At 40.1% G+C, this 13,761-nt stretch overlaps 1 protein-coding gene across 1 annotated transcript in view; it reads left to right on the top strand.

Annotated features, from left to right (window-relative positions):
• LOC140953353 (protein kintoun-like) overlaps nt 1–12,650 on the top strand; it is a 14,947-nt gene extending 2,297 nt beyond the window's left edge. The window contains exons 3-17 of the mRNA XM_073402840.1: nt 420–488; nt 1,319–1,443; nt 2,100–2,164; nt 2,371–2,435; nt 2,688–2,769; nt 3,110–3,180; nt 4,135–4,346; nt 5,356–5,416; nt 6,041–6,121; nt 6,756–6,878; nt 8,047–8,308; nt 8,938–9,101; nt 9,922–10,140; nt 11,159–11,227; nt 11,697–12,650. Coding sequence (XP_073258941.1) covers nt 420–488; nt 1,319–1,443; nt 2,100–2,164; nt 2,371–2,435; nt 2,688–2,769; nt 3,110–3,180; nt 4,135–4,346; nt 5,356–5,416; nt 6,041–6,121; nt 6,756–6,878; nt 8,047–8,308; nt 8,938–9,101; nt 9,922–10,140; nt 11,159–11,227; nt 11,697–12,545 — 2,517 coding nt within the window. The 3' untranslated portion in view covers nt 12,546–12,650. The remainder of the gene's footprint in view (nt 1–419; nt 489–1,318; nt 1,444–2,099; nt 2,165–2,370; nt 2,436–2,687; nt 2,770–3,109; nt 3,181–4,134; nt 4,347–5,355; nt 5,417–6,040; nt 6,122–6,755; nt 6,879–8,046; nt 8,309–8,937; nt 9,102–9,921; nt 10,141–11,158; nt 11,228–11,696) is intronic.
• The last annotated feature ends 1,111 nt before the right edge of the window (nt 12,651–13,761 follow it).

The following is a 13,761-nucleotide window of genomic DNA, read 5'->3' on the forward strand; positions in this document are numbered from 1 at the left end:
GCATGTGTTTGCAGCACACCATGCAAAAACCTTTGTTTGACTGTGTTTTGATAACCTTGAGTCTGGAAAAAGAAATAATTGTATTGGAGAAAAGTCTGGAAAAAGTCTTAAATTTTGGATCCAAAAATCTGTACGAACCCTGAAATGGTATGGCTTTTATTTAACGAGAGAGCAATATGGGTGCTTGAAAGTACTGTAAATGTGGTATATAAATTATGTTTTGTTCAAAGTCTTGTGCTTACAAGTATGCACAAGTGTTTTCCTTATGCATGCATGTGCTTGTTTCAACTTATACCCAAATTAACATATGACATTTCGTAATATGTACAGCTATAGGTTTTGATGTGTTCACCATTTTGGTGAACACAGATGGCGAGTGAAGCAAGTTTGTAACTCATATTTACATGGATGTTTTGCAGAAATATGAGGAAGAAATAACACAAATGGAGAAAATGAGAGGAGTGGATGTCAAATTTGTTAATCCTGAGGTATAATAATTATTGATAGTAGATGTATAAAATGCCTTTTGGTGATTAACCTCATGAAGAGAAGTTGAAATGATTTACAGCCAATTGGTAGAATGTCTATTGTACAATAAATTAATGCTAAAATATAAGGAACATTAATTTCAACAACAGTCTTAAATGGTGCTTTTAGTGGCTACCTGTGTAGAATTGAAAGTGGCTCTTATTCATTGGACTATTAGACACATGATATTGAGCTGAAGTGCCAGCCAGTCAGAAAAATTGTGGTCAGTGTGGTTTATTATATTTGAGTGGAGCTAGGTCCATACTTTTAAAACTATCTGAGCTTGCAAAGATGATACTAGTTTTGCCAGGGGTTTGTAAATCAATGTTTTTGTATAATTATATTTACTATTTTTTCATGGAGTGTCATTCCCATTGGGGTGGTCTCTCTTCATACCATCCAGAGCGAGAAGCCCTGGGAATTAGGTTGCTTTAATATTTGACCAGACTTCAGCCTGGGGTTCAGTTATTGCTTTGACTGCTTAAAAAAGCTTACAGGCATCTTGCATGGAATTTAACATTAATAGTTTGAGATTCATCTGGAGCCTGGATTATAGTGATCATGTTTCCTAGGTTTGCAAGCGTGATTATTTCTATGGCGCCTTTGTGAACGTTTCAGAATAATCCAGTAGGCAATAGTTCAACCTTCCTGTTCATTACAAATTGAGATTGTGTATCTGAATGAAAAAGAATATGTGACTTGTGCTTTTTATACCTGTAACTTACAGTAACCTAACCATGTAATGTATGATGATTGTACAGATCACTTATTTATGATTTATTTCATCCAGGATGGGTATGTAGTGAAAACAACAGATTCCATCAGTGGAGTGAAAGCTTTTGTCAATATTTGCTCTAATCAGCACATTGGAAAAGCCTCATCGCAGTACATGGAGAAAGAGGAAAATGGGAAAAAGTAAGCAACTGTATTCATTAGAAGCATAATATGCAACTAACAAGCAATCAGCTAAACTGCAATTTTCAGTTGTCTGACATTAATATAACTTTTTCTTTTGAACGCCATTTTGGTTTGTCATATTTATTTGGAAGTTTACCTGAAGTACACTTTTTAGGGATATTACATGGCCATGCCAAGATAAAAAATTTGTCTACTCTTAAGTCGGTGTTGAAAAAAATATCATGAGTAATCGTACCCTGCAAGCATTTTCTTCTCCAGGCCAAATGCTATGGGAGAGAAACAGTACAGTACAGTTAAAATCCTCCAGACGGTAAACCTGTTACCATGGAGTTGCACCAGTTGGGGACTGCATGGTCGACCCGTGTAATGAAACCACTCTTATCTTGGGTAGACCTCTTTGCCTGCTCAGAGGAGACATTAAATAATTTAGTGATATATATCCAAGGCTCCTGTTTGTATCAATGCCTAAACTTCCCAATTGAGAACAGCATCTTCTTTGAGCGACCATTGGTTTCTTTGGTCACACCACCGTCTAAAGCAAAAGTGCCCCCTGTGGGGGAGTATGGATATTTTCTGGAACTACACAATGAAGATTGAAGACACTGCTAGAATCTAAACTCATGTTTGTTTCTTTAATCTCTTCAAAAATTCAGGAGAGGTGGCCAACAGTGGAATATCCCCTATAGCCTTTCCCATCCCAGAGATGATTTTGATAGAGGTACATGTACTCACAAAATTGCCAACATTCCAGTTACTGTAAATTATAATAACTTGATTTTAATCTTTTCAGCGCAGAGTTTAAAATGTACATATTGCATAGATGATACCAAAAATATCAAATGTATTCAAGTAATCTGTACCAAAACAGAGCTTATAGTTTACTATCTTTGTCCTCTGATGATTTTATTATTTTATTTTATTTAGCGGGGAATAAATGTGTGGTATATGATGCTGTGTTTCATCCTGATACTTATCAGAAAGGACAGCAGGTATGGACACATTAAAGTTAAGATGTGCTAGTCTTAGAACACATGCATTAAAATAAACTGGTTAGGAAATAAATAACTAAAATGTTCTTCCTGTAAGAGACAGCTCAAGACAGCTCCCCCCGCTCCACAAAAAAAATGCCAAGATGTAATTGCACTTCAGTGGGAGGGGGTTGTTTAGTAGGCCAGAGTCAAATCACTAGGGATCTTAAACGTTTAGTCCTTTGATGTTTTTTCCTGTTTTGGTTATGACAGGACAAAAGATTTAAGCAGTTGATGATTGATACAGCACTTGATGGAATACAGAAAGAGTTCAAAGCGACACTGGAAAGAAAAAGTAAGTCCATTTTTTTGGTTAAAATAACAAGTATTTTGTCCAACATTTGGTAAATGTAAATTCTCATACTGTTAATTAAAATTGTGGAATGAATTATGTTGTGGGTCTTCAAGTTCTTTTGTGATTGTCCTAACCCAGTGCTTAAAATTGGTAAATCAGATGATGAATAAATGATATACAATGTGCTGGGTCGGGTGAAACCACCAAAAATCTGAACATTGCTAAGTTATGCATTACACTAAGCTGTAATAGAACATCAACAATCCTTCTAAATTTGTTTATATTTTTACTTTAGTTTGTTTGTTTGTTTGTTTTTTTCATTTTCTTATGCATTTTCCAGATCTTAAATTTCCTAAGATGAAATTTAAAGGTGTCAAGAAGGCTACAGTCATAAGGACAAAGACAGCAGAGGTATTTGAGCAACTGACTTTTTCTTCTACACTGTAATTTGCTTTGTAGAACTTATTGTCTTATATGACTAATACAGATGTTTTGTTGGCATACCATGTACCCAGGGGGGGGGGGGGGGGGGGGTACTTCTGATTTCAAGTGAAGGGGATGATCGAATGGGGGCAAAAATCAAAACCCCCCAAAAAATCCCCATGGCGTCCGACAAAACCAACCCATCCCTGGACCAAAAATTAACCCCCAAAAAATCCCATGCCGAATTTCTGAGCCTAAAAAATTTCCAGAAAGTATTAAATGATATAACATGTTTACTTTGTTTGGTTGTAAATTTTATTCACAGAACCACGCGGTCGAGATACACGGGCACTACCACTAACCTTCATATTGTATTGAATACCGAAAAAACCCAAAAACACACTTGCCCAATTTTGCTACCCAAAAACATCCCGGAATCGAAAATCTCAAATCCAAAAAAAGTAGTTCGATCATCCCGGTCACTTGAAGTCCAGAGTACCCCCCTCCCCTCCCCCTCCCCCCCGGACCATGAAAAATATACCTTGGTCTATAGGTCAAATTTAGACTGCGAGCAGTCTCTTGTTTTTCTTTGCAAAGTTACTGCACGCGAAACCTAAGCACGCGAGCGGCGAAGTCGGGAGCCGCGAGAAACGAGAGCGTAAGCCCGAGAAGAAAAAAAAAGTCGTCTCTGTAATAATAACGTCGTGGTTTGCAATCGCGCTGGATGAGATAAGAACGTTAACTAGACGGATTTTAAGAGAAAAGGCGGACTGCAAGCAGTCTAGGTCAAAGTTGAGTGTACAAAATGATTGCTTTTTAATAAATAGATCTCACACTGAGCCATTTACGCTGTAGCTTCACCGACAGAAGGGTGCAATAAGTGCTAAATCGGAGAATAGTATAACAGGAGTTGTGATAACATTTCTCCTCTGCTTTGTGCAGGCGCCAGCAGATTCTGCCGATTTCACCATTGGTGGGCAGAAATTTCCTTATCCTTACAGTGATGAACCTGCAGCTGATTGTAAAGAGGAAAATAAGAGGGCTACAAAGATCGATGCCGAGAAGAAACAAAAGGGAACATCTGATCTTAGTGTTCCAGAATACAAAATAGTACATCGGGGAAACATCGACCTCCAGAACTTCACATATGCAAGGTTATACTTCCTGATTCGTCATATCTTTATACCTCAGGCTAGAATTTCTAAGGGTAATCACGGCTTTATTGTCTGACGTAAACCTTAAGACTTTTGACTTTCAAACCGTTTTCTTAAGTCAGACGCGGGCCAAAGATCAACAGAACGCGTGTCCCTCGAGTCTGTACATTATATTTGAACAGAAAGCCTGGACGTCAGTACCCAATGGCGCCTCTCAGTGGCTGCCGTCATCGGTCCATTTATGAGCTAACTGTACGATATGTGTATTAAGTGAAGTGATAGCATGGGAAGAGGTAGACCCGCCGCCACGCAGACGACCGCTATTCTTTACGTCCCTTTCTACAGTTCATTGATGAAGGAAGGACAAAGGAGGCGGGGCCTGCTACTTGACGTCAGCGCCTAATTGCGCGATTAGGCCGGTTTAATCGCATAGACAACAGTGACTACAGCGCACAAATAAAAAAACGGGCTTGACAAATGGGGGAGCGGCAAATATAGCCTGCGAACTATGGCAAATTGGGCACCGGAAGTTTCGTAATCTTTTCCAAATCGACCAGTTTCTAATTAGTCGTGAGAGTGACCGTAGGATTCCGGGAAGGAGGGTAGGGTACTTGGGTTAATTTTTGCTGGGTATGTGCCGCTGGCATCTCAGAGCACCTACTCCATTATAGTCTATTATTTGGCCAATTATAGACTTTTGGGCAAATATGTAATTTTCGCGATCCCGACTTAGTCACTTTCTATTTTTGTAAATTGACCCATTTTTTAGATTGAATGAAAAACAGTTTACTTTTCATCTACAGTACAAACATTCTGGTACGTTTGCTAACCGTAAATAGGAAGAACTGTCTTACCCCCAAAAATTCTGAAAATGTGAGACTCCATTGAAAATCCAGCGGCACATCCCTATTAGCCTCTTATAAGGAAGTACCCCCCCCCCCCCCCCACGGGAGCGCGTAGGATACAGTTTGCAGTGTGTTGTAAAATCCAATTGAATGGTTCCTTTCAGGGATTCTAATGCAAATACAAGACCCAAAGAACTTGTCATCTACATTGACTTGCCTAAGCTGGTAAGTAAGAATCACTTGTTCAGGCCTCTTTTTGCTACTGCACATCACTATAAGGCACTACACACCGTTAAGCGCCATCCCCAGACAAGTGCTGCATTCTCCTAGCAACAACTCGGCGGTTAAGGTTACTGCCGAAATGCCAACGGTAACGGGTAAAGATCTTTATCTTCTTCCTATTTTATTGTTATCTTTTACTTTGACTTTTATTCACAAAGAGAAGGTGCTCTTTCGAGTAAATATGCTCCTTCACTTATTATTACTTTTTTGTGATTGTTGTTAACAGATGTAAGCAAATAACTTACCAAAATTATTGAATTTTGTATAGCAGGGTTAAAAAATTCAACTGGCAGGTAGTCTTTTCCAGGAGCTCAGCTAGAAGAACACGGGTGAAAAATAGAGCAACGGAAAAAATCGGCGAGAGGAGCACCTGCCTCTATCTCCTCTCGTTGTCTCCCTCCGTTTTCTTTCGCGCTTGCCACGTACAATATAACGCGTTCTTTACAATCTGAGCGCCTGGAACAGAGGCAAACCAGTTGGCTAATTACAAGCGCGGACCTTAGTTTGACATAAGTGCTGAATTTCCCCTTCCCCTAAATACCCTGACGTTTTTTGTCTCTTTCTTAGGAATCCGCCGCCCCGGTAGACTTGGATATTTTAGAGAAACAGCTTGTGTTGGATTGTAAGAAGCCACCCTACCACTTAGACATATCCTTTACCACAACTGGGGTACAAAAACCTTGTCTCTTGAAGTTGTACATTGGTGTCACCCTTTTGATTTTAGTAACAAAGTAATCTAAGCTTTCTTGCGGAATGAGGCAAGATCTCCTCGCTGTCATATCTGTCATATTCCTCCTTCCAAGACTATATTACCACCAAATGTTTTGTCCCACTGCGATTCCTGTTTGATTTTTACGAGTACTGGCTCCCAACCTGTGTTTTGTAGAATCCTGAAAATAAATCAAACAGTACCTGTGAAATTGCGGCTGGAGGGATTTCATTTGACTAGTCACATGTTAGGATTTCAACCCCCAACTCATTCACTCAACTGGCTTACTGTTAACAGTAAAGTGATCCTGTCACTGCTTTGTTGAAACGTTAAATAATTATTGATGTCCGAGCAGAACAACGACTGTTTGACATTCAACAACACCTAAAATTTTGTCAAAAAGAAGACGAACTGAACAGGAAACGATATTTCCTCTCTCCTGAAAGTAAAAAACTTTTTAAAAAAGCTGTTTTGGATTTTTTTGTTTTGTTTTGTCCGAACCGTCACTTACCCATATGCTCCACTTAGCCCTTGATGTGAAAACTTAGTGTCATTTACCTTGACTGTACACACTTGGCTCTACCTTATCCAGTTGAAGAAGAAAACGGCTCAGCTAAGTTTGACAAGAGCAAAAGACGATTGATTGTGACATTACCAGTCTTACCGCCGCCTGTTCTCAATGTCCAGACTCCAGTGGTAGGTGACTTACAACAGAATATAGTCAGGCCATCTCCAGGGGGTGGGACTCCCATATAAAAGTGACGGGGATGCTCGTCGTTTTACTTAGGGGTGTAAATTGCATATTTTGGTCTCACTTAAGGTGTTTGGAACGAAAAGTTGCTACATTTCCCCATCCAGGTATCGCTTAGGGCTGTGCATAAAGCAATTTACAAAAATTGCTGTGACACTGATATCACAGAAATCTAACGTTTTAAAAAAAAGAACATGACGTCCCTAGCACGAAACAAATGTATTTCTTTTGATGGCATGGTCTTAGTTCTTTAGGGGTCAGTTTAAGCTTGAACCACACCAACATTGGTCTCCCTTAGGGGTTTAATTTTAATTTTCCAACGAGTATGCCTTTTATATCTTTTTACCTACCCCGGGGACCATCCAGTCAGTGTGCTGTTGGACATGAATGTTCCCAAGCTTTTTTATTTCTCTTTTCTTAGGGCTGTTACTATAATGGATACCCCAAAATAGGGTTATCATCTTGTTCGGAAGAGAGTCGCGCCTTAGGATGTTTATACACGTTCTCGTTTGATAATAGGCTGATTTAGCAACAGAACGGGAACGTCAGTTGTCGACGGTGCGTGCAAATCAAACAACTGGCTTGACCAATGGCAGAGCGGCAAATTGAGCACCGGAAGTCGAGTTTAGTCCTTTCCGTGCGCTTTCCCGTCGTCAACTGACGTTCCCGTCCTGATGCTAAATCAGCTTAATAAGCAAAGGCGTTTTTGTGCGACGCACGTCAACCGGAAGTGAGCCGTTTTCTCTTTTAATATGCCTTGACGCTAGCAAATTTGTATTGCTAAGTTTCTTCACCCTTATAACGACGATGTACCCGAAAATTTGGGCAAAAACACCGCACAGGAATGTAAAAAGTCCATTTCCTGTTGACGTGTGTCGCTCAAAAACGCCTTTGCTTAAGCTCTCTAATATTTGGAGATAGGAATGCTCGTGAAAGCGGGAAGAAAATAAATTGTGAGGTATCAATTCAGACAATTGCCTTTGTTGGAGCTAATCGCGTATGAGGGGATGGGTTTTAAGGAGTGAAACACGCGTCCAGTTTGTGCGTTTATATCGGATAAAATTTTATTAGAGCCTTGCGTGAAGTAAAAGCATTCGTCTGTTACAAACACAGGATGAAGAAACCGACTCAGAAAAGATGAGTGACACACAGCAAGGTGAACACAAAGGCGAAGAAATATTGAATTCACAAAGTGTAGCAGAGTCTTCTTCTCCATCATCCGAAGAATTAATAAAACAAGATGGCGTCACAATGGAGGGTAAGAACACTTTCGACGTCCCTTGTAGTGAAGAGAACAGCCAACTGCAATCCGAGGATACAAAGAAGGTGACAGATAACTCGAATATCAGATTCAATCTGTCCAAATCATGTTCAGGTATAGTGTGAACTTTCTACTGGGATAAAGAAAACGAGGGGAAAAGTGAAGGAAAGTCATAATTTGTCTCTGTAAATTAAAGGAGCTCTGTCACAAAATTTATCAAAATTCGAACAGTGGGTACGTCAAAAGAAGGTATTTAAATGACACACTAAATACAAAAGGAAGCGCAGATCAGATGGACAAACTAGAAGAAGATTGATTTGCAATCAGGTGTGATTTTTGAACTTGTTATCCTAACAGTTTTTGAAAGTTCATTTTTGTACAGTTGTTTTAATTGTGTGATATAATGCTTGAAAGACACATTTGTTTGATACAAAGCTGTGATTTTGTTAGTCTGCTACACAGCCGTCACGGTTTTTTGTCATCACGCAATGCTCCTCCCCACAATAGTTGCGTTTCGCGAGGCCATAAAGAACGGCTGTGAAGCACACCATGATTTTGTCCTTCACAAGTAATTTCTCATTTTTCAGAGCGAATAAGGAACAAAATGAACCAGCCAGCCAGCCTCCCCACAAGGAGCGTTGCGTGACGACACCAAAAACGGCCGTGTAGCAGACTAGCCGTGACACTGCCCCTTTGATATTTGGTGCAGTAGTGCTGTAAGTAAATGTTTAAAACACGAACAGCAGTGTTTTCTCACTGGAGCTTTCTCTCTACAGAGTTTCCTTCGCCATGTTTCTTCACCTGCCCGCCTTACAAGTATCACCAGGATGCTGAGCTCATCACATTTATTATTTACGTAGCAAATGTCGCCCTTGATTCGATCTCCCTGGGCTTCAACAAAAACAAGGTAAGAGAAGTGGCTAGAGGCAAATCTCATGAAAGTGCATACCCAGCACTAGCACGGCTGGAAAGAACGCCTTCATTCTGTCAGCCCTAAAATGTTTGAAAGTGATATGTTGAAAACTAACAAAAAAATACAAACATTAACCATAAAGGACTGCAAAGGACCGCAAACGAATATGCCAAGGAACTTAGGATCTATAAAGACCTGATCAGCAAAAATAATAATGTAGACATATTAAATTCTGCAAGCAGAATACTGCAATCGTGATAGTACTACATGAAAATCAACTCTGCAAGACATCAACACGACACCGAAAGAAGTCATCAATCAGAGTGCGCGGATATTTTTCATCAGAGCTTTCTCTGGTTTTTGCAGCGTACTGACGAGCCCCAAAAAGGGCGAAACAGCCGTCTATGGCTGCAGTCCCGCTCTGTTTTGAGTTCTTTCGGTGTCGTGTTGATGTCTTGCAGAGTTAATTTTCACGTAGTACGATCAGAATTGCAGTATTCCGCTGGCAGAATTTAATATGTCTAACAAAAAAATGGCTGCGCAAAGTCGCGGAAGATTGCAGACGTGTGATTGGCTGGGGGGGTGGGAGGGGGGCAAGTTTGTGGCCCCCAGGATACAACGTCTTTAAAATTTCACGACTTTGTGGAGCAATGTCTCCGCTCGCTTTGGACGTATCTCCTTGGAACTTGGTAGGTTTTTTTAATTCTAAATCGCGATCTGATGGATATTGGCTTACTGGTCTTTATCAAATCTTGAAAAACCGTGGAAGAGTCAACCCCTTCACTGATTATACATTCCTTCTTTTACCTGTTAGGCGTACATCAGTTTTCCATCAGGGACTCCACATCCGGGAGAGTTGCCTTCACCGGATTACGCCCTTTATCTTCAGTTCCCGGATGACCATAACCTCGACACGGAGCTCTGTAATATTGACGTCAGCGAGGAGAACATTGTTCTGACACTGTACAAACTGGAGGCCTGCAAAGGACTTTGGGACAGTTTCCATGCTGGTTCCAGCGAAGATAAACTAGAAGTATAAAGCTTTGTTACATTTTAGTTTGTTTTTGTTGTTGTTGTTGTTGTTTTTTACCTTCTTTTCCTTTGCATATGCTATGGAGGTTAGTGTGTTTTAGCACATGCTCAAATCGTTTTGGATAAGAACAAAATGGAAAAATAAACTAAAGCAACGTTTTGCTTTGACTGGAAAAGGCTCTGTGATGACAAGTGTGACTCTTAGGTTACAGTGTGGAGCTGAATTAAACGCGTACACTCTGAAGTGTTTACCGCTGTTCAAACGAGAACAATTGTTATCCGTTACAAGCTTGTCCACCCTGGAGATCCTCTGTAGGAAAATGGCTAATAACGATTGTTCGCGTGTGGACGGACGCCGTTAACAAATTATTTATCCAACAAATTTGTGAAAAAAAAAACAGCAGAAATAAATTCACGGTATTTAGAGAGAGCGCATGGCACTTGATAGTTTCAAGAACTGATGAACCTGCGGCTCTGTAAGCGTCCTAACTAAAATGGACAATCTTTGTAGTGACGTTATTTGACTACAACTACCAGGGGTATTTACCATTTATATGGGAAAACCGGTAATTCCGGTTGGAGAACCAAACTTTAGTCTGTTAAGTAGATTTGGATACATACTGTAGCGTTTTGTACTCCCACCCCGTCTATTTTTATAGTTTTATTTTTATTTACAAAATTGTCATGTGGGTGGCTTTTGTATGAAAACTGTAACCACCCCAGAATTCATTTCCTTTACGCTTTTCTTTTGAATTTATCAATTCCACTAAGGTTTAAACAAAAACTACTCTTTGGCCTTGTCAAGATTTTTTTCTAGTGTTGAGCCAGTTAAAAAGGGATGAAACGTGAAACGACCACGGATTATTTTCCAGATAAAGGGCAGGCCGAATAATAATGGAAGAAAATTGATTTCCTACCAGCATTTAAATAACTCAACGTTGGCCTTAGAGCCAGACGAAGTTAACGAAAGAAAGAGAATTGTGTATTTCTAAATGTCGTCGTCTTTCTTTTTCACAAAGGTCAAGTTCTTCATAACCGACGAGACTGTTGATTTAATGATGAGAGAAATCGCCGATCAGGATCCGTGGGTATGTGTGATGATGTTTGGCGCACTAACCTCACACCTCCTTAAACCTCTAATTTCATTGAACCCCTACTTTTCGCAACTCTTTTGTTGTGGGCCAAGGTTCCATTGTTACCTTTGTTTGGACGTATCACCTTTAAACTTTCGCGCAGTGTCGTTGGGTATTTGCTTACTGCTTGTTATCAAAAGTAGTAGTAAAAAAACGTGGAAGGATGTATTGTTCCGCATGCATTTCAGGGATTCGTATTTTATGCTAGCACTTCTTCCCACCAGGTGTTGTACGTAGTTTAACTGACGTCTAGTTCCTAGTTCAACAGGTGCCAAGTTTTGCACCTGTTATAAGCAAATATGATGAATCACTTGTATTTACACACGTGGGTTTGTGAAGAAGAGCTTTGGACCGTTCGTTTACGTTTTTGTGGATACGTCTGGCAAATCATATCGCCATTTAACTCTCTTTATTATCCTTTCAGTTGGCTCCAGAAGGGGAAGCGAGCGTGAAGGTTTCATCCCTTACGGACGAATGCCTCGAGCTTGAGGTTGAAACTAATTTAAAAGAAGCTGCTGACAAGAAATCGTTTAAAAATAACGAGGAATCTGCAGATACGTGTCATATGGGAGAATACATCAGTTCTTGTGAGGAAGTAAACACAGAATTAACGGACGATCAGCAAAAAGACAAGGTTGAGTTTGGTAGCACGGAGTTGAAGGAAGCTAGCAAGGAAATGTACGAAGAAAAGCAAGGTTGTAAGGGCTCCGATCCCGAGATTAAAGACGGCGGTGAGGGTTTGGAAGAAAAACATGATAATTTAGTACCAATTGATGTGATAAGTAATGCTGTGAGAACTAGGCGCTCCATTCTTAGGCGGACTTCAAGCACGTCCACCGATGAATCCCTGGGGGACGACAATGAAGTAAACGGAATCCCGGAATCGCCGAGCAAGAAAAACGTACGGTTTAATCTCAATCCCAACGTTCGTGTCTTCAGCAACAAAAAGGACAAAAAGAAAAGGAAGCTAGAAGCAAGACTGGAAGCTGAGGCGAGAAAAAATTCACTTGAAAGCGAAGGAAGTGGATCTGAACTAAGCAACGGCTCGTCGCCCGTTAATGAAGGGAACGGATGGGACGGGTTTGGGGACCATTCCTGCGGGGAGGGTGTTGATCCCGCCGCGCTAGAGGTCGTGAAAGATAAAGGAGAAAGTGAAGAAGTATCTAAAAATAATGTTCATGATAACGAAAATGCTAAACCGGCGACTTTATCGGCGAGTGACGGCGATTCCTTTGGGTTGACGAATAATTTGATTTTTGAACTGGATGACTAACAAGTGTTAATGTAGCTGTAAATGGTGATGATTTTAGTATCATATAATATTCGGGAAAATAAGTTCTAATTTAAGGGTCAAAATAAAGCCTAACGGATTATCTGAGCACGCGGTCTTGACATTAGGGAACTTAACCAACGGCGACGGCAACGAGATTTCCTTCATACATTTACTGTAATTTTACCGCCCTCGATAACTCGAACCTCCCACTAACTCGAACTAATTTTTGTTTCCCTCCAGATCATTTCTATACAATTTTACCCTCGATAATTCGAACCATGTTTTAAGCGTGTGAGAAGCTGAAAAAACAACAACGGTGTAATGAAGTCCGAAACATTGAATTTACTTCAAAACACAATAAACCGTGTCAATTCTTTGTCTTTATTTATTTATTTATTTATTTTTTTTTGTCACTGCAATTCAAATTTTGTGTCCATCCCTGTATATTAATCAAGCTTTGTTGCTGAATTCCTTTTTCAAAATATCAAATGAATCTTTATTTCTTGCTGCTCTTGAAGTGAAGTGTGCATGATACTTGCATTCCCTCCCAATCCATTTGTAGCCTGCGAAAACATCCGTTCCTCCTCGCTCTTCGCCGCTGGGGACGTTTCCTACGCGCGAAACGTCCCCAGCGGCAAAGAGCGAGAAGAAAAGGATGTTTTCGCAGGCTAATCCATTTGCGTGTTTCCTTGTTTCCGGTTATTTGCTTCGAACTCTCGATAACTCGAACTTTTTCCGAGTTCGGGTTATCGGGAGTCGACTGTATTAAGAGATAGAAAAACAGGCGAAACGGACAGGGGACAAAGGAGGAGTAGGGGTGGTAGTCTTTCCCCTTCCCAGTAGGCCTGTCCCGATTGTGATGGCAACTTTTAGCGTTTGGAGCAACTTTAACCTTTCTGAGCAATTTTTGAGCATAAAATATAGGTTAAGAGATTATATCAAACACGAAGGAGTTAACGATTTCATAGAAAACTTCAATTTATGTGAATTTCTTGAACGTTCATCAATCTTTTGACCCCATTACCTTTAACTTGGCAACGTTTCGCAGGCTAAAAACGGCATTTAAACGTGCTTAAGAGGCTTGCAACGCAGTCAATACACAAATAAACACAAGAAAAGGCTTAAGGTAAGTTAAAAAGGAAATTCAATGCACATTTCGCTTTAATCATAGAAAAAAGAATAATTAATTAGCTAAGTAGGAAAATGCTGTTCAGGG

The sequence above is a fragment of the Porites lutea genome, chromosome 11, assembly GCF_958299795.1.
Source record: "Porites lutea chromosome 11, jaPorLute2.1, whole genome shotgun sequence".
Lineage (NCBI taxonomy): Eukaryota > Metazoa > Cnidaria > Anthozoa > Scleractinia > Poritidae > Porites > Porites lutea.